At 42.2% G+C, this 19,979-nt stretch overlaps 1 protein-coding gene and 1 long non-coding RNA gene across 3 annotated transcripts; both read right to left on the bottom strand.

The window, feature by feature from the left end:
• Nucleotides 1-2,125: 2,125 nt before the first annotated feature.
• LOC121071612 lies at nucleotides 2,126-7,574 on the bottom strand. Of its 2 annotated transcripts, none has more exons than XR_005820718.1 (3): nucleotides 7,162-7,574; nucleotides 5,331-5,471; nucleotides 2,126-4,873 (listed from the first exon to the last, which is right to left on the bottom strand). It is a non-coding gene; the product is annotated as an uncharacterized LOC121071612 (long non-coding RNA). The 2 variants fall into 2 exon arrangements; XR_005820717.1 differs by having other exon boundaries at nucleotides 7,228-7,574.
• A 1,592-nt stretch (nucleotides 7,575-9,166) lies between these two features.
• On the bottom strand, nucleotides 9,167-16,976 carry HSP90AA1 (heat shock protein 90 alpha family class A member 1). Its single transcript, XM_040560006.1, has 11 exons — nucleotides 16,669-16,976; nucleotides 15,074-15,232; nucleotides 14,610-14,976; nucleotides 14,022-14,155; nucleotides 13,256-13,564; nucleotides 12,436-12,601; nucleotides 11,984-12,174; nucleotides 11,712-11,859; nucleotides 10,464-10,732; nucleotides 10,035-10,368; nucleotides 9,167-9,913 (listed from the first exon to the last, which is right to left on the bottom strand). Exons 2-11 carry the CDS (start codon nucleotides 15,230-15,232, stop codon nucleotides 9,804-9,806), a joined length of 2,187 nt encoding a protein of 728 aa, XP_040415940.1. The 5' UTR covers nucleotides 16,669-16,976; the 3' UTR covers nucleotides 9,167-9,803.
• Nucleotides 16,977-19,979: the final 3,003 nt, after the last annotated feature.

Genomic DNA, 19,979 nt, shown 5'->3' with positions numbered 1-19,979 from the left:
CCATGGTGGAACAGAAATCAAATATGTTTCAGTCCAGCCCAAGAGTGTCATGACAAGCTGAAAACAAGGTATTGTAGTAACTGCAAGCTCATCTCACACTGTGGAAGTGTTTCTGTCTATCAGCAGTTCAGGAAATCTTTGACTTAACTTCCTATTAAAATCAAGCTGTAAACAAAGACGTTAGAAGCACAGTTTGAAGCTGTTTTGCTTAACAGTAATTGGCTTTATCCCTTACTTCGTTTGTACTTGCACACATGGTGCCATATAAGACTGCAAGCATGGCTAAACTACAACTGGTGCTGCAGTTTCCCCGTTTCTGCAGCTTACCTTGAAAAGCCTACAGCGGCTATTATGGTTAACATATGACTGTTGATTCTTTAGGAGAAAGAGAGAGAACAAAGCCAGCCTTTGAATTCCTGTACTCGCAGCTGTTTGCACACAACAACATCCCATTCTCTTCTTCATGAAGTCTTTTCTCTGTGATGCATGACAGAAGGGTTTGGAAGACAAGGACTTGTCCTTGGTGTCTGCCCTAGTCTGTGAGTACAGACATGCCGCGTTCTGAGCTAGCTGCTGTAAATAATCCCTTGGGAGCAAATCCAATAGTGGATATTTTGTGGTATACGAACCATGGGAGTTTTTAAGATTCTTGGTTTTCTTCTGTACGTCAGAGGCAGCACGAGCTGGAGATCTGAACTGGGAGTTAAAGCAGAGGTTCTGTTCTTGGCTTTTGTGCCTTGATGCATGACCTTGGAAAAATCATTTCACAAAGGGAATGAATTAGCACTGGTTGAGAGCGCTGATGCGTTTAAATCAATATATAAGGCAAGAAACAGCTCAATAGGGAAGAGAGAGATTTTCTTTAATGCTTTATTTCATGAGAGCTACATTAACCATCATGTGAGTGAAGCTGTGAAACATCATTCCTGCTGAGTCAAGTGACCAGAAACAAGATTTTCATCTTGTGGGGGCACATGCTGATCCCTAGGTTCTGAAACACAACCCAAGGCCAGCTGGGAATTGGGCATTTAGCAGTTACTTTGTTAAACTGCCACAGTTTAACTTTACAATGCCGCAACATTTTAGCACTACTTTGCTGTCAGCATTTCTGTGCAGTTGTAGCAGAGCTCCATGCTTAGCATTTCCTGGCAGCTGTTTGGTCAGAAGCCAAAGCTCCTCAGGCTGAGGACCAGCTCCCACGGCTGGCAGCTGACACATCTTCACGCTTTTCAGAAAGCCTCCTGTAAGTTCCTGGGTTGTTGATGCATATAGTGGACATTCCACAGCAAATATGTAAAACTTGTGTTTTACTAAGCCAGAAAGCCATGCTAACATTTGGAGAAGGAATTTCATTTTTAAAGGCTGGCCAGACCATTGCTGGTTTACTTCCAAGTTTGTTTGTGAGTACCAGAGAGGAAATATTTTGCCTGACTTGAAATATAGCTCCTTAGTCACCCATGAGTTTCTTTGACAGGATAATGATGTTCTGAAGATGAAGTGCTTTATATCAATGCCCCTGGAATGTCCACATGCCCTTCTTCCCTTCAAGGCCCTAAGAGTAAGGATGGTATTTTGGCTGCCTCAGTTCCCTTAGCCGCTTGACTAAGGGGTCTGTAATCTGAGGCTGGGGTCTTGTAATTTGGATACTGAGAAGGCAGGGAAGGTGGTCAGAGCGTGAAAATGAAAACTCCACTTACTAAAACCAGTTACACATGACTAGTAAGGTGGTTTTGTGTGTGTGTGTTTGTTAAGTTCTCTTTACATTCCCAGACTTAGTTCAGTTGCATCAATAATTACATCATCTGAAGAAGCTGGGATGTGAAGCCCTGGCTGAAAGCTGACGGAAGTCACTGCACCCACCTGATAAGCTGCACTGCAGACACCAGACCTAATTCTCAGAGCTACCTGCAGGTGGTAACACAGCTAAGTAGTTGAACATAGCAACTCTTGTTTCTACACATACATCCATGGTAGGCACCACTGTGTCCAGTGTGATGTAATCCTAACAGGTGAAGGACAGAAGTTACTCTGGAGACTTCTCACATACATATTCTGCTCCACTTCTATTTACTTAAATAAATAGCTTAATTAATTAATTAATTAAATTAATAAATAACTTAAAAAAAACTTAATGTTTTGCCAAACTTTTGGGGACCATTCAACAAAAGCCTTCTGCTTTCTGACGTGGAGTTCTTTCTTGCCTGAATATGTGCCTGGTTTCTCAAAATGCATACTGCGCGTTTTAATTGCTACTTGCAATGGCTTTCATGCCAACTGAACATCAAGGGACGCATCAGAATCACTTGAGAAATACAATAAATCAGCCAGTTTTTTGTGGTTTCAGCTTGTTCTATTCACCATTTTGGTTACACCACTGCTGAGACAGGCAGATTGAACAGTGGGCAGTAAAAAAGCTGAATGGGGACTTCATAAACTGGGAGAGGACGAGGTTGAGTTTTTGCAATGTAACCGTTTCTCTGGCTGGTTAGCCACTTTTACCAAACCTTCCAAAATCTATTTATTTCAACAGTACACACAGTCCTTTCTTTAACCTGTTTATCATACAGTAAGCTTCATATATACATTCAGTACAGAGAGAGAAGCTCCAGGTGAAATTTCTATTCAGCCTAGAACAGTGCTGTTACCAGCAGCCTAAACATGAAAGCTTTTCAGTTCAAAGTTACAGAGCTCACTCATGTTGGCAGGGGTCTGCGGGATCCTACAGGTGTGACAGGACCTTGAGGTGACACCACCATTCAGGCAACAGGACAGTACCTTTTTTCTACCTAGAGGTATCAAAATTCCATGGATCCCCAAATCCACCTGTTACGTCTTGGCAAAAGTGCCACGAGGATACCGAGCAGATGTCATATCTTGCTTTTACCTTCCATGGGAATCACCAACATTTACAGGTTTTGTCTTGCTCTTAATACTCTCTGGAAAGTAGACTGGAGGAAAAGCAAGAGAACTGAGCAGGAAGAAAACTCTAAATTCTGACTACATTCAATAGATGTTGCAGTCTGTACAATCTTCTGCTCTGGCTCTAATTTCAAATTGAAATGATGCACCTGGAAACTAATGTCACAGTACATTCTGACCGTGCTAAATCAGTATCTGCAAAGAACTGAACTGGTGTGACCCTCCTGCCTTTAGGGATTTGCCTTGTGCAACAGCCTTAACACTTGGCTTTGCTTCCCAGAGTGATTTCATAACATCCTAGCCCTGGAATTGCTGAATTGCTGCTTGGTTGTACTATCAAGTACATCTCTCTCTCTCCTCTCAAGCAGAACACAAGGCACTTACTGGGCTCCATGACAGATGGTTACCAGGACTGGCTCCACTGCATTTGAAGCTGACACCATTTCACTTCTTTAGTGCAGTCTGGTATCTTCAGCTGGACTTTTGTTCTTTGAAAAGATAGGGAGTAACATGAGTGATCTGGCCATCTCTTATCACAGAGACTGCTGGAAACAGTTCCTGTCAGCTGGGAACGCCCAGGAACGAAGATGCTGCAGATAGATACACCCAATTAATAGGGGAACAAAATGTCCTTCACACTTCTCCCTTCCTATTGGAACTCTCCAGTGTCAGCTACCTTACCTGCCTACATGAACAGAATACCATGGGACCAAGAGGCTTATTTCATAATTACTTGATGCTTCAATTTCAGATCTGCCTCAACATATATAAGCTCTGCCAAAAACTAGTGTGTCCATTTCAGAAAATGACTAAAATCAAGTAAATTGTTCGAGACTAATGAAGCATAACAAACATTTAAATGATTGCAGAAGGGATTAGCTTGGCAAACTTTCTAGCTCAACCACTTAAGAGCCTGAAGAAAATTAGCAGTAGTCAGCACGCTACCTTTATAGCCTGACTCTGAAATGCCTCAGGAAAAACCTGGGAGAAAAGGCAACAAGAATATCCCAGTCACGTGTACATCACATCATCCCCTGCACTACTTTTAATCCAACAACAACAAAAAGTATTTTGGTACCTTAATGAACCAGTACTCCTATTTCCCTAGCAAAAAACCTAGGAAGTCTGAAGGAGGGAATTTGTCTTCCCAGAAGCCTTGCCTTTCCAGACCCATCAACCAGCCCTTGTAAGAACCTAAGACAGACTTGTCCTTGACCACCTAAACTTCACAAAGCCTTTCCTTGTAGTTGCCTGTAAGTATAAACAATTATGATTTTGAAACCTCAATTCTACTATACAACCTCCACTGTCCAAAGGAAGCTAGGAAAATTTCAGAAGTTTCACAGTGCATTAATGACTGGATGAAGTATTGGGGATGTTAATATAACAGCCACACCTACTTCAGGTGACACGAAATTTTCTTTCATTAAGTTTTCAGCAGTGCATTGTAGAACTGGAGACATTTGTTCTTTGCTCACACATCACCGTCCCATTCTGGTAGCGGGGGTTGCTGCAAAGCAGTTGTGATGGAGTTCTCCAGAAATCCCATAGATCTTGAAGGCTCAATATCCATGGGTGAGGGGCATTCAGGCCTCTGGGGCCACCTTGCCTCTGCACTAGCTCCAGATCTCTGAGGCACTTCATATAATTCCGCTAAGGCTGTTGGAAAAGCAGATTTCTCCTTAACATTTGTTTCCATTGGTGTTTTAAAATCGTTTTCTGGTGCCATGTAAACGTCACTGTGGGACTCTCTAACAGGCAGGACTACGTTTCCAGGTGTAAGAGCAAGCTGTTGATCCTCTAAAGGGAAATGCCATCCCAGAGCTACTGCCTCTGGCGTGTCATGCATCAGTACAGGTTTAACTCTTCTTTGATGTTTACCGCTAGTGAAATTCATACTGCAGTTTGAGTGAAGTAATCTGTCTTCTGAGTAACCACAATAAGCATCTAAAAACTAAAATAAAATGACTCCAAGTGAGTGAGACGAGTTCTGGAGTATCTGGGTCATTTCCTACCAAAGGAATCACTGAGATATCAGGGTAAAGGTTTCCTGCAGACTTCCAGTGCACGGTACCGTCTGCCACAGAGGCCAGCAAAATGGAGGAACAATACATGAAAAGGCCTCATTAAAAATGTTGCTTGTTTTAAAAGGTACTACAGAAAAAACATATGGAATATGTTTTCCAATATAGAAAGGCAACTCAACAATATCGTTTGTAATCAACCATAAATAGGTAAGTAAAAATAACAGTGAAATACATTTGGATACTAACTCTTGTATTTTAAAGCACTAATGAAATACTTGGTTCTACTTTAATGGCCTAATGGTTCAAAATCAGAATTCTGTGCAGTGGGGTAAAAAAGCCAAACAGCCTTTGCCACCCACCCTCACCATCCCATCAGAACTGCACCTTGGTGTGAAAGGAAGCACGTCTCCATCTTCTCTTCATGCTGCTGCTAAGGACACTGAATGCTTCTCTAATACATCTCCTCCTCCTTGGACCAGCCATAGTTGAGATTGAGTTTATTCATCAGGGTTGGTTTTTTTTGACCTTAATTTTTAAAAATACAATGTTTATACAACTGACTAGCACAAAAACACATCTTTGTCTGAAATCACTTTTCTTTGTAAGGATTACTTTGTTTTAAATAAAGAACATTTAAACGTTAATCTATAATGAACTACCAAAGACAAAAACATATCTGAAATTCACATCACTCTTCCTTTAGGGTGTCCTCACTGTTAAGCGAGTTCTGATCTAAGAAAAGTTTAATTTACTCACAAGCAGAAGACCATCTGAAATGATGAATTTTCAAAAAGCTTCTATTATAAATTTTTTAAGATCTCCAACTACAAATTAAGAACGTGAATGAACGAACCTCTCACATTCAGCTGTAAATGAATGCAAAACACCTGAAAAAAACTGAAGACGCAACATTACCCATGAAATATGTTTTTATATGACTATCAAATAGTGCATTCTAAGAAGCATTTTATGAAATAAGTCCAATTCCATCTCAATCATCACAGCACAGAATGTACTCATATTTTTTCTGCACCTTTCCTTGGGACGTTTGGGACTCCAAGTTTAAGTCTTTGTTGCCGTTTCTAGTACAATGAAAGCTACTTTGCTTCTCTGCCACCATCCAAATTTGGGGCTGTATTGCACACAATGGTGGGAGCCTTTCACTAGAACAATAGGGGCACCAGCACTTTAGCTCCTAAGGCTCGAAAATCCCTACAGAACAGTGTACCAGGCTTCCTCCAAGAGCTGACGAATCATGTACTTTCTGAATTAAGTATCTTAATACCCCGCTACAATTTTGATATCCTGCTACGATTTCATGACTAGTATTAACAGGAAAACATTCTGAATTTCAGCAAAACCTCCAACTGACAGCAACATTATCTCTAAACGCAGAGGCAAGGAGAGAGCGCAGGGCCAAACTATAAAGGTTTCATTGTAATCACTTATTCGACATGGTTTGATTCCACTGTACTGAAGCTCCAATAAGCAGAAATATTTTTATACTGGTATCTAAGCCTTCACTGAACTTTGTTTTGCTGCATTTCTGCTTAAAATAAACTTCTAAATTCTCAGCAATGCTGTACCATGAACCTCACTGTAGAGTCAAACAGCCCTGAAAGACATCAAAGTTACCATCAGGAGGTCACTCCCCTTTCCTAAAGCCTACTGTTGCACTCTGCAATATCTATTTAAAAAGTAACAAAGCATGTGAAACAAATGAAGCCTAGAACTTGCTACATTACAGTAGCCGAGCAAAATTTTTATTGTGGTGCTATTCTTACTTGCTAAAATGCATTTCAGCAAAAAACTGATGAGGGGAGTTCTACCTTCTATGCCAAAAAAAAAAAAGGACAAAACCTGTTTTGTACTTGTGTCCTTTTTGCAAGATCTAAGGTCTGCCCGCTCCAGTAATACAATGCAGGAAACTCAGTCTCACTGCAAGAAATGCTGGAGATAACCCCCAAGTTTCACCTGTATTGTTTTCTAACAGATAAATTTCCAAGGCAGGTAAAAACTTGAGTCATCACTTCATTGTCTGAATCTGTCTCCAGTCTTTTCTATGCCATCGCACCCTTTGGACCTCAATTCTAAAGACCTTGTAGAATAGATTCTAGTTATAAGACACAGAAGTACTTGCATTGTAACATAAGCTAAGTCTTCGGTTTTGGTACAATACCAGGAATTCTTGCCAGTGAGACCTTGGAGAAGTTACCTAAAGCAGACTGAATTCAACCCAGTAGTTTTAAGTATTTAAGCATCTCCAAGATGAAGCCTTCACCTTTTGATCAGTTTTTATCACCTGTGGTCTGAAAATACAAGTCAGTACTGATGGACACACATTTTTAACTGTGCAACTCCCCTTAGAAGCCAAGACAGCATTTGTCCTTATGTCACATTCATTACTATAGCAACAGCACATACACTGCTATGGCAAGAGAACGTACTTGTATGGATGGAAGACATCTCATCCTAACTATGCTGTTGAACACCGGAACTGAATCTTAACTGGAGATAACTGGGGAAACCCTAGAAAGTGACATTAAACTTAGGTAGATCTTTTCTTGCTTCCATACTGGGGCAAGGGAGAACAAAAATACATCACCTCATTGCCTAAGTGTGTTTTACGTTTTGACATCTCTTACCCTTTGCCTTGCTGAGTGCAACTTTCACTAACACGAAAAGTACCAAACCCTTCTGTAGCCTGAGACACCTGTAATTCAAAGCAGTTTTGGACATTTTAAGCTATGATAGAGTAGCACAATCATGAAAGACAGCTGTCTTACATGGAGTCACACCTATGACTTTTAGTCATTTAGTAGATGCTGAAAGATTACTTATTTCTAGCTATTAATAGCTGGAAAAAGCTTTTCAACAAACTTGGGCACATGACATGGCATGTAAAGCACTGGGAACTGGTAGGGATGTCATTTTGGAACGCATGTTTCATTCATGAACTTAGGAAGCAGATGCCACTTCCCCTTCATGGTGCAGGTCCTCCATCTCAGTGACATGCATGACCATCTCCCTACTGAAGTAGTGTAACACAAGTGCAGTCCAAAGGACACAGCTAGTTTCAATTGAGGCATTGAAATCAAACACCCATAAAAAACACCACAGAAGCATTCAAGCAGGTTAGACCTTCAGGGATTGCATAATACTGATGGAGTTTCTGATTTTCATATTCAACCCCTTAATTTCATTTTGGAGGAAGAACTTTATTTGCATGAACAAACATGTCTATCCAGTATACTGACATGCCAAAGTTAGTTTAAGACAGATAACCCTTTACAACACAAGAGAGTCTGTCCTGTCACAAATACATTTCTCATTAATAAACCAAACTCAAGTCTTGTCAAAAGAAGATTAGGATTTAGCAGGCTGAAGTAGTGAACTAAATCAATACTTGCCAAAAAAATGGGGGCAATATTCTCAGTACTTGCTCCTACCCTCTCCCTCCTAATTCATTAAAAGCTACCTTGGTGCTGCATTGCTGAGTTTGACCCAAATGGTACAGCTATATGGCTATAACCTCCACTATAAGGACTTGCAAATTACTAACCTGTTAGTCTATCTGATCATTCTCTAAAGCATCTGTGCCTCTACTGCATACAGTGTAGGACCATTCAAGACCACCTTCAACTTCTTGCTCTTATTCAAACTTGATAGAATGTGCACCAGATGCAGTCAGTTTGGTTTTAATAGTCTCCTGACTAGAGTCAATGAAGCACATTTACAATTAACCAGCTCATCTGGAAGTAGATACTTGGCAGGTACTAGGAAGCTTGCTGGATTAAGCTGTGAACAACCATTTCTTTTTACCACTCTTTGAATAAACAGACCAAGGAATACAGAATGCCATATAACTTCACGGCTTCTTTTAAAAGCCTCTTCTAAAAGCCTCTCCCTTAGTACCAACCACCTACCTACCACTGCTAGTACAGCACAATGAACAGGGCTTACATGTTTTAGAGCCTAGTTCTACCTGTACAATTTTGCAAACATTGCTAAGTAGAAACATTAAGTTAAACCTAATTTCAAGTCAGTACTGCCTCTACCTTCCCACTTCCAACATATTACTGCATGTTCTGTGGTGCCACTGCAGAGCATTGTCAATTGTAAATTTAAGTCAGCAGCTAATACTTGAAATCCAAAGCAGCACTCATGCTTACAACAGCAGTTTTGGTTCCCAGTGTTAACAGACAAGTCAGTGACACAACTCATTCTTAACACTTTTATTCTTACAGTTCTAGGTTTGAACTGTACATGCAGAGTTGCATAAGTCACAATAGAGATTTACAGTGGATTCTATTCTATGGTAGAGTGCAATCCAGAATCCTTGAACAGTATAAAAAACAACTTTAAACATCAAGACCTTGTTAGGAGCAAAAGGGCTAAAGCTTCCCCAAGTATTTCAGCTCTCATAGATACCTAGTTACTAGGTACTGTATGTTAGACATATTCAGAGTTGAAGAGCTGTATTAACACTAAATGAACTTTAACATCCAGATGTCATACCATCTTTATTACTTCCCCCAATTTCTGGCAATTAAGAATAAGTCAAAAAACCCTGCCACCTGCAACCAGCTAATACAGACAAAAATAACTACTCCTTACTTGCCTGTCTAGGGTTGTACAGTGTTAAAGAAAAATATTCCCTCAATGGCATTTGTATCTCACATCAGCTGAAAAAGCAATGTAACAAAAATAAAGGTATAACATCTTTGAAAATAAATATAAAGAGGGAATGCAGACAAAGTGTCAAAGATTTTTTTTTGGCAGGTAACATTCATAATATACAAAATATAACTTATTCGTATTAGCCAAGGAAACATTCATGAGTTCCTGTAAACTGTTTTAATCCACCTCCTCCATGCGTGATGTGTCATCATCTCCTTCAAGAGGTGGCATCTCCTCAGTAACTGCTGGACTAGCTTCCTCTGCAGCAGTATCATCTTCATCAATGCCTGTGCAAGAAAACAGGGACCATTAGTGCTAATGGAACTAACTTTTGCCTACTTCATACTTCAGCTGCCCTGACCTGAGGTTCTTAATCCCATTTTCCAGTATGTCCCAGAGAAAACTTACCCAGGCCAAGTTTGATCATTCTATAAATGCGGTTGGCATGTGTCTGAGGATCTTCTAAACTGAAGCCAGAGGACAGGAGTGCTGTTTCATACAGCAAGATGACAAGATCCTTTACAGACTTGTCATTCTTGTCAGCCTCTGCCTTCTGCCTCAGTGTTTCAATGATGGAATGATCAGGGTTGATCTCCAGGTGTTTCTTCGCTGCCATGTATCCCATTGTGGAGTTGTCTCTTAATGCCTGCGCTTTCATAATCCTCTCCATATTGGCAGTCCAGCCATATGTACTTGTTACAATGCAGCATGGAGAAGTTACCAAACGGTTGGACACAACAACCTAAGAGAACAAAGCCAGAATTTTTAACTTAACATTTCAACACTTCCACTGAATCAGAACCCCACTGACAGAACTAAGGTGCAAGTACTAATTACCTTTTCTACTTTCTTCTCAAGGATATCTTTCATTATCTTGCAAAGGTTTTCGAACTTGGCTTTTTTCTCCTCCTGTTTCTTTTTCTCTTCTTCATCTTCTGGAAGCTCCAAACCCTCTTTTGTTACAGAAACCAGGGTCTTGCCTTCAAATTCCTTCAGCTGCTGCACACAGTATTCATCAATAGGCTCAATCATGTAGATCACTTCCAGGCCATGTTTGCGAAGACGCTCCACAAAGGCAGAGTTAGCCACTTGATCTTTTGTTTCACCTGCAAGAAGCATGAACTGTTTGAGCCTCTGTTTTAACATGGCAACTTGTTTTCTGCAAGAGCCTATGCAACACTTTCAACAATGCTCCATGGCCAATACCAGGAAAGTATGGGAACATAAGACAGAAGTTTATGGCAATCTACTGAAAGATCTTGGCCTGAGAAGACTCAAGCCTTTCCAGCTGACATCAAAGCTTGCAAGAATTCTTTGGTTTGAATGAACATTTGCCATTCCTGGAATGCCAAAACCATGTACTCCTAGCCAAATTTATTAGCCTGAGTCCAAACATCAAAGCTATCTTAAAAGCACATAAAGGACTTCTAAATCGTTCAAGGAAGCATTGACCCTGAACTTTGCATTTTAGAACTTAAGTAATGCTTGAAGAGCAGCTATTCTATTGCAGCTCATTTAAGCTGCATAGCTCCTGAGAAGAGCAGTTAACATGGCAGCAGTAAGCCCAAGTTTGAGAACAGCGAGTATCCTAAGCCACCCTTCAATGCAAGCTTCCTGAAATACAAGAAGTTAAACTGAAGAAAACATTACTTCTAGACTAGCTCTGCTGTCCTCATGGATGAGGACACGTAGGATGAACAACTGCAGCTCCATTTTACATGGCTTTAACACTGCATGCAGCATCTATTCATTTCAAACACTCTATAGTACTCAAGGGATTTGATAGGAACTTACATAATCAGTTTTACCTTCCAAGGATACATGTCAACATTTCTCAGTCACGACTACTATTAGGACTTGTTGACAAGGCAACTAATGATCAGAAAACAGTGCAATTTCAATACAACTCTAAGTTGTTTTTATCATATTGAAAAATGTACCAATGCCATCAATTTTACATGAGAAAGCTTTGGTTTTCTTCATAGAGATCATTACCATGGTTATTTACCACATTCTTATCACAAAAAATAATGCTGCCTATGTGTGTACATGGGCTTGTCACACATGCAATTGTCTCCAACTCACCAGTGATGTAGTAGACATGTTTCTGGTTTTCCTTCATCCTAGTGCAATAGTCCTTCAGAGAAACCATTTCATCACCAGATGCAGAGGTGTAATACCTCAGCAACTCAGACAGCTTCTTGCGGTTCTGGGAGTCTTCATGTATACCAAGCTACAAAAATGTAAGAAAACAGATCAATGTGCTATTCCCCTGAAATAAATACTGAGCTGCATGAGGACTTTGTAGCAAGAACCTCTAGCTTTCACAGTTGGTATTAAGCAGAAAAGCCACAAACCTTGATGTTCTTGGAGAACTGCTCATAGAACTTCTTGTAATTCTCCTTGTCTTCAGCCAACTCGGTGAAGAGTTCCAGGCACTTCTTCACCAAATTCTTCCGAATAACTTTCAGGATCTTGCTTTGCTGGAGCATTTCACGAGAAATATTCAGAGGTAAATCCTCAGAATCTACCACACCTCTCATGAAATCTGGAAAAAGATGAAAAGAATTAGCTTTGCAGATCTTAAAAGAAATTCATTTTGTAACCACCACTTCAGTGGCTTTGAATTACCAGTTGGCATCTCAGAATAAGGCAGTGCTTTCTTGAACTGATCAGATACCTCCTGATCAACTCATTTTAGAATTGTCTTTCCCTCACCCCACCCCCATTTTTTTCATTATTAAGAGAAACTTCAAAGTTACTAAGTAAATCTAGTTTTTTAGGAAATATTTTTCTCAGTAATACTCACTCAGGTATTCAGGGATGAGCTCCTCACAGTTGTCCATGATGAAAACTCTGCGTACATACAGCTTGATGTTATTTTTCTTCTTCCTGTTTTCAAAGAGATCAAAAGGCGCACGTCGTGGGACAAACAGCAGAGCTCTGAATTCCAGCTGACCTTCCACAGAGAAGTGCTGCAAGAAAACAAGACAAATCTTATTGCAATTTGCATGGCTCTCACTTAAGCAACCCTTAAAAATCTCTTTAAGCACAGAAGCAAAATAAGTGGTATTTCAAAAAATAAATCAGTGCAGTAAGACAGACACTAGTCAGGAATATAAGTATTCTCCAGAACAGCATCTAAGTTCTGTTCCACTGCTGACAAGCAGCCTGCTTCAGAAGACCTCTTCAGCTCCCAGTTGCATAGTGAGCTGCAGTGAAAGATATACTTTCTTAAAGCACCTCCAACCACTGGCACACAAAGAGGCTAGTTCCAATTCACTTGCCAATACCTTTTAACTGTAACAATGTTGAGAACTACACTACAAACCCTCTGAACTTTTAAATTTGTATTTGAGACCTACTTTTAATTTTTACAGTTAGATTTGTTAACTAAGCTCTACATACAGAGAAGACACCTGCAATTCTATCTGTAATAAGCTGAGGTGTGGACCTGGTAATTATAAACAATCTTAGAACTGGCCAGAACAGTTGTACCTCAGAATCACCCTCACACTGTCCAAGTGTTCTGAATAGTATCACCCTAAATGGTAAACAATTTACTGCAAGGCAATAGAATTTATTTAGGTTCAAGGATTGTGCCTGCAGGAAGACAAACAAGAACCTACCTTGACAGCCAAATGGTCTTCCCAGTCATTAGTCAGACTCTTGTAGAATTCACCATATTCCTCATTGGTAATGTCGTCTGGGTTCCTGGTCCAAATGGGCTTGGTCTTGTTGAGCTCTTCCTCATCAATGTACTTCTCCTTGATCTTCTTTTTCTTCTTCTTATCTCCATCCTTCTTTTCCTCTTCCTCATCAGAGCCAACATCCTCAATCTCTGGCTTATCTTCTGTCTTCTCCTCTTTCTCTTCTTTTTCCTCTTCCTTTTCTTCAGCCTCGTCATCACTCACCTCCTTATCGCGCTCTTTCTCCACCTACAAAGGGTATCATTAGTTGGGTTTAGAGACCTTGAAGTTTTATCCTGAGCAGTTTTAAGATTTATGCTTTGAGTTTAAGTTTTTGTCCTACATTCAGATTTTTTTGTCCTACATCCCATTTTTATTAGTGCTGAGACAGAGGTGGCAGTTTGGCTCACATCTTTTTGTGGTGTTTTATACTATTAACTTAAAATGGATTCCCAGTGAGAATACATCAAGATGCAGTTAATGTCTGAATTGTGTGGGAACTGTGGTACTACTAGCTTGATATAACTTTTTTACTTCATCTTAGAAAATCTGTTAACAGCAATATCTGATAAAGGGCTACATCCACACAGCCATCTGGAACAACTAATAAAACAAATCTGGTACACGAACTGTACGTTAGTGTTTTTAAAAACATTTTCATTTTAATGTGGTTATACTTAAGTAAAATTCCAAGTAAGGTACATACAAAGAGCCTGATAGGATAGCCAATGAACTGAGAATGCTTCTTCACAATTTCCTTGATTCGCCGTTCTTCCAGGTATTCAGTTTGGTCTTCTTTAAGATGCAGGATAACTTTTGTTCCACGGCCCAAAGGTTCACCTAGAATAGTATTTACAGGTGTTATTCGTGCAGGAGTAGACTAGGCTTTGACAAACTCTTAAAATTATTTGCTGTTTAGAAACATACTTATCACTCATTTCCTTACCACTTGCAAAAAATATACTGTGTACAGAAATGAGCTTACAGGTACTTCCAACTTACTGTGCCCAGCATTTATTTTAAAGAAACTGAAGAACATTTCATTCATTACTCTGTTCCTACAGAATTATTTCCCTGCACAAGCTTAAAACACTTAAATCTTTATTATGACGCACTATTTACTTAGAGAATTCCCTACCACATGCAATTATTCAAACTGAACTTATCTGACACATGGGTAGTGCTACCATCTCACCTATCATTGCTCTCTTTTCCCCAATGCATAGAGTAGGTAGGCATCTGAATGATTTTATGACTCATCTTCAGAAAGTGCGCAGGCACGTTCAACACTCACCATTATCAAGTCTGACAGTGAAAGATCCCCCAGCTGATGACTCCCAAGCATACTGCTCATCATCATTGTGCTTGGTGATCACAGTCACTTTCTCTGCAACAAGGTAGGCGGAGTAGAAGCCAACACCAAACTGGCCAATCATGGATATATCAGCACCTGCCTGCAGTGCTTCCATGAAAGCCTTGGTACCAGACTTAGCAATAGTACCAAGGTTGTTGACCAGGTCAGCTTTGGTCATCCCTATGCCTGTATCCACAATGGTCAGAGTACGATCATGTTTGTTTGGAATCAGGTTTATTTTCAGGTCTTTTCCAGAATCCAGCTTGCTTGGGTCAGTCAAGCTCTCATATCTGATCTTGTCCAGAGCCTGTAAAAAGAGAGGCAAGCTTTAACATTGCCCTCCTATTTCTGTAAGTTTCAGCAGTTCTACTGACACAAGCCAGCTTAAGAGCTCAAGTACTTACATCTGAGGAATTGGAGATGAGCTCCCTCAAGAAGATTTCCTTGTTGGAGTAAAAAGTGTTGATGATCAAAGACATCAACTGAGCAATCTCAGCCTGGAAGGCAAAGGTCTCCACCTCCTCCTCCATTGGTTGGTCTTGAGTTTGCACAGCTTCAGGCATCTGTAAGCAGAGATCAAGTTGAAATTCCATTCTGAACAGCTCTAGCTTGCTGTATATACCCCTCCCCCTTAAAGGCAGTGACAATGGCATTTGGGATTCAAGTTATTCACTGTATGGTGCCAAATACAGCACAGCAGGGACACAAAAAACTCCACATCTGATTCCCTACCAGTAACAATTCCTGAATTCTGGAAGAACAAGGAAACTAGATGCAAATACTTCAACTGGACTTGCTTTATATTCAGTATGATTTGCATTTACTACTTCTGCACCCTTACATCCCCTTGTCACAGACCAAGTAAGTATAGACTGCAAAATAGAAAAATACAACTGAAAACATGGCCCAACGTTTGAGAGGCTAATTGGGCTATTCTAGGGTCAATGAGTGACAATAGTTTCCGTTTGTGCCATTATTGCCTTTTTCTCCCATCCAACTTCTCTTTCCTGAACTAGTATCTTCAATTGCATACACGATCCTCAGAACTTACTGAACACGAACTAAAATACCACAGCCCGACTGAACTTGTTCGGTCCTATGGAGAGGTATGTTCTCCGAACTTGTCCAGCCGCCTGCTGCCTAAAAGATCCTCTGCATAAATCAGGACTGAGGAAAACCAGATAAAATTCAAAATGAAAAAAAACCTCTTCAACCAATTTTAATCACTGCTGAATGAACGAATACTAACTACAAGGTCGCAATCCTCAGCTACCCGGCTAGCTATGTGATGAATAACCAGACGGCTCGCCCAACCACCGCTGAGTCCAACCGGCTCCTTTCCGCGGCTCGGGACAGGGCCAGCCTGCGGCGCCCCCTGCAGGCTCCCGATGGAAGCGGGAAAGATTCTAGAAACTGCCAGAGCCTTCCTCCACCGCCCCCCCTTCTCCCTCCACCCACTCCCCGTCAGCGGCGGCCCCGCGCAGCCTCCCCGATGCCGGCCGAGCCCTTCCCAGAGGCCGCCCCGCGCTGCCCTCCCGGCGGGAACCTCCATCTTAGAACCACCTCGGGCCCCGCCGGCCGGGCTCTCCCTGAATTCATTTGGATGCCCCAACACCCCCAGAACGCCCTCACACACCTCTACTTATTCCCCTCCCCCCCCCAACAACTCCTGCAGGCTGCTCCTCCCCCCTCCACCACGATCCCCTCAACGACCATCCCCCCCAGTACTGTCCACCATTTTCTCCTTCCTCCTCAGGAAGCCATGAGGCAAAAATCGTTAAATGATAGTAATTAATTAAACGCTTTGTACAACCGCCACCACCCTTCCCAGCCATGTGGAGACCGCCTGGGGCTCACCTAAGCGTCGGCGATGGCGCCATGCACCACACGGCCCCCACCACCGCCCCGCTCCCCTCACGGCAGCCCCATCCTGAGGGGCGGCCGTTGGGGCTGCGCCCCCCGAGCGCCGCCACCTCACGGCACAGCCTCGGCCGCTCACCTTGGCAGCTAGGGGGAGGATTAAATGGCTCTGCTGTTCTCCTCAGTGAAGCGGCGAACCCGACGCTCTCTGCCCGCACCGCTGCGCCTCTACTTAGTGCGCGCCCCCGGCCGCCCGCCCGCCTTTTATACAGCCGGCGCCGCCTCCTTCCAGAACCATCGGGAACCTTCACTGGCGGCCGCGGGGGAGGGGGCGCCGGCGAGGGGAGGGGGAGGAGGCGTGGGCGGAGCCTCCCGCCCGCTGGGGGCGGGGCCGAGCCGCCGGCAGCCAATCGCAGGCGGCCGCGCACAGCGGCCCTCAGAGCGCCAAGGGCGGGCGGGCGTTGGCCGTTGGCTCTGTCAGATGGGGAGGGGAGGGGGGGAGGCAGGCAGGCGCGTGCGCGGTGGGCGCGTGGGGCGGGCGTTGGGAGCGCGCGCGCGGCGCGGGAAGGAGGGGCTGAGGGGAGGGGGAGAGGGGGGGTTGCGCAACTGGCGGGTGAGACGCCCGGCTCGCGGCCCGCCGAAGCTCCTAGAAGGAGCGTGAGGGATGGAGGCTGTGGGGAGCCATCTGCCCAGCAGGGGAGGCGGAATGCCTTCTCGCAGGGCAAATGGGGGGCTGTGGGACGTGCCTCATGGGCTCTGTGCTGCTTTGGGGATAACAAGAGGCAAGGGAGCGAAGCCAAGAGGCGCGGACCTACATAGCAATGCGGTTACCTCAGGGTTGAAGTGCTAATAGTAGCTGCTAGGCGGATGCCGGTGATGTCTGGTTTGTTAGAGCCCAGGGCCTGAAATCCGCTGGGATTCCCAGACTACACGGCCTTTGCTGCCTAATCTGTCAGATCTCCTCTGGTGTTCAAAGGGGATGGCCACAGACACCTTTATCCATGCATTTATGCAGCTTGCATAAAGACTTTGATAAGTACACGTCTCATTGCAGCACATAGCTCTGTGATTAACGCATTTACCAAGGGGGTTATTTTTATATCCCGAACGACCTGGTTGGGAGCAAGGAATTAATGCAGGTCTTCAGTGTCTCAGGAGAACCATCTGCATCACCCGTGTTCCAGAGCAGGCTGCTGAAACTTTCTTCCTGGAGCTGATCTACTTTGGGGGATATAAATACTAAGTGAATCTACGTGCTAAAACTGCACAGTGACGAAAACATCAGCCTAGAGAATCTCCCTGCTCTAAAGAACAGTTTTATTTTTATTGAAGGAATAGAAAGGATGCTGTTTCTGTAGAAAAAAATCAACCCAGGCCTGACTTTTTGGCATTTTCTGTTGTCTCTTAAATACCCCAGAGAGCTATCTAGTTCAGCATCTGACTGACTTAAGAATGCTATTTTTAGATGCCTAGTGTGCCCTTATCCCAGTTAAGCATCCTAAATTAAAGTGGGTGGCATGCCCAATGAATTAGATATTACAATGCTTACCTCTATTAATGCGTATAACTGAAGATCCTTATGCTGAATCTGACATTCTCCACAACCTTTTATCCTGCAGTTTGATCTAGAAAACATCTGATTGACCTGGGGTCTACAGGCTTGATTTTGTTGCAGAGTTCTGCCTTTCAGGGATTTTTCATTCCATTTTGTTATCTTCTCTGACAAACGAGAAGGTACATTAAGTATATGTTTAAGACATTATGTAGGACCAGCTGAGGAATTAAAATTACAGCTTGCTTCACTGCAAGTCCTGCAGTATCTGCATGAGGATCTGCATTGGTGCAATGACTTACAGGGCTCTGCCCTTCTAAACGCTGGCGTTACACCTCTGCCCCAAACAGCTGGCCAAAATACAGAGTCCTGCAGGTTATTTTAATTAAAGGAAAAATTAATAGTTGTGTCAACAGTAACATAAACTAGTGTGAGATTAGCTGCTGCTCAGCACACGGAAGAAAACCTGTAAGAGTGAAGGCAGTTGCTCACTGAGGAAGCTGGATTTCAGCCAGTGCTCAGCCTAGAAAGTTCTGCGGTCCTGCCCAGGCCACCTCTTCGGTGCTCACGCCCGTTGTTTCCTTGCTTTACCTTCTTTGGGTCTGAGTTTGTGGTGGTTCTCCATTTCTTTTCCTTTCTCTCAAATACATGTTTACAAAACAATCTGTACCAAAATCCTTTGTATTTTATGTTCCTTTCTTCGCATAGTGACTATGGTTTCAGTGGTTGTACAGCTGCTTTGCTCACCTGCTTCCATAAAGCAGCTTAATGGCTTTTTGCCGTTCTCTAATAAAGTGTGGCAGTTATACCCAATGCATGTTTAATGCTTTTCTTAGATAAAATATAGTCCTGGTGTAGTGTCAATTCTATAGGACAAACCTTTTAGGCTGGAACAATTTTATATTCAGAATCCATCAACTGAAATGTTTTCTAACATCTATCTGGGTCAAAATAACTTCTGTATTTTAGAGAATTGCTAAGCCGTTATTATTTATGGGTATCTGTCTAATATTTTTCCTGTAATATCCTACTAAAATTATTTGCATGCTTTCCTTCTGAGATTACAAAAAAATGAAGATTGACATTTTGATCAAAATATTCAAGATGTTTTTCTTAAGAAAATCTTTTCCTTTCTAATCTCTTGATTAATGTGGAATCAGTCATTCAGACTTAGGAATATACTTAATTTTAAGCATGTGAAGACTCATGGAAGGTTTGAATATGTATCACAGACCTTTACATTGTCTGATGTAGTAGTCATATTACTCTGTTTCTCTTTTGTGATTGTGTTATTTGGCTTTCAAAAGCTGTCTTTGAACCAGACTGATTTTTATTTTTTTTTGTCAAAATTGTTTGACAAATCCACTAGGAGAAAGTAATCTCATACCAAACCGTCTGAATTTTCCCAGCTCTGCTTAACACAAGTTTCAGGGTGCCTGTGTAAAGCTAATATTTTCTTCCCAATTTTTGAATATATTCCTCTTGTTCTGCTACACAGTAAGGGCTGGTGAAGACTGGCATTTTTTTTCCTATTATTCCTCTGTTTTAACTGATCACAGATCCGTATTGCTTGTTTCTGGCTAAAATGTTCCAGACTTCGTTTCTGCCGGAGTTAATATTGGGGGAAAATCTGTGCAAAATATTTCCCTTTTCTCAACTAAGAGATTAGTACACTTCTATATTTTAACAAATAGCTCTATTAATGGGGCAATTGCTGAAGCCTGTTATTTTCAAGTCCTACATTCTTGGCATATTCACACACGCTTGTTCCCTTCCATGTCTCACAGCCATCCCTGAACCTTCTCCTCACTGTCCCAAATCTATCTATCCTTTGATTTCTGGCCTGGACAACAAGCAGTCCATTCTACGGGTGGTGCACACATGGGCTTGGGCAATAA

The sequence above is a fragment of the Cygnus olor genome, chromosome 5 (genome assembly GCF_009769625.2).
Source record: "Cygnus olor isolate bCygOlo1 chromosome 5, bCygOlo1.pri.v2, whole genome shotgun sequence".
NCBI classification, from domain to species: domain Eukaryota; kingdom Metazoa; phylum Chordata; class Aves; order Anseriformes; family Anatidae; genus Cygnus; species Cygnus olor.
This window is presented reverse-complemented; position numbering and strand designations above follow the sequence as displayed.

What these genes read in the sequence shown, in the direction of transcription:
- HSP90AA1 (XM_040560006.1), bottom strand. Translation starts at nt 15,232, where the DNA reads ATGCCTGAAGCTGTGCAAACTCAAGACCAACCAATGGAGGAGGAGGTG. An exon ending in TTGAGAAGAAAGTAGAAAAG is followed by an intron (nt 10,369 to 10,463) that starts GTAATTAGTACT and finishes TTGTTCTCTTAG; the next exon opens with GTTGTTGTGTCCAACCGTTT. An exon ending in AATGATCAAACTTGGCCTGG is followed by an intron (nt 9,914 to 10,034) that starts GTAAGTTTTCTC and finishes TTTCTTGCACAG; the next exon opens with GCATTGATGAAGATGATACT.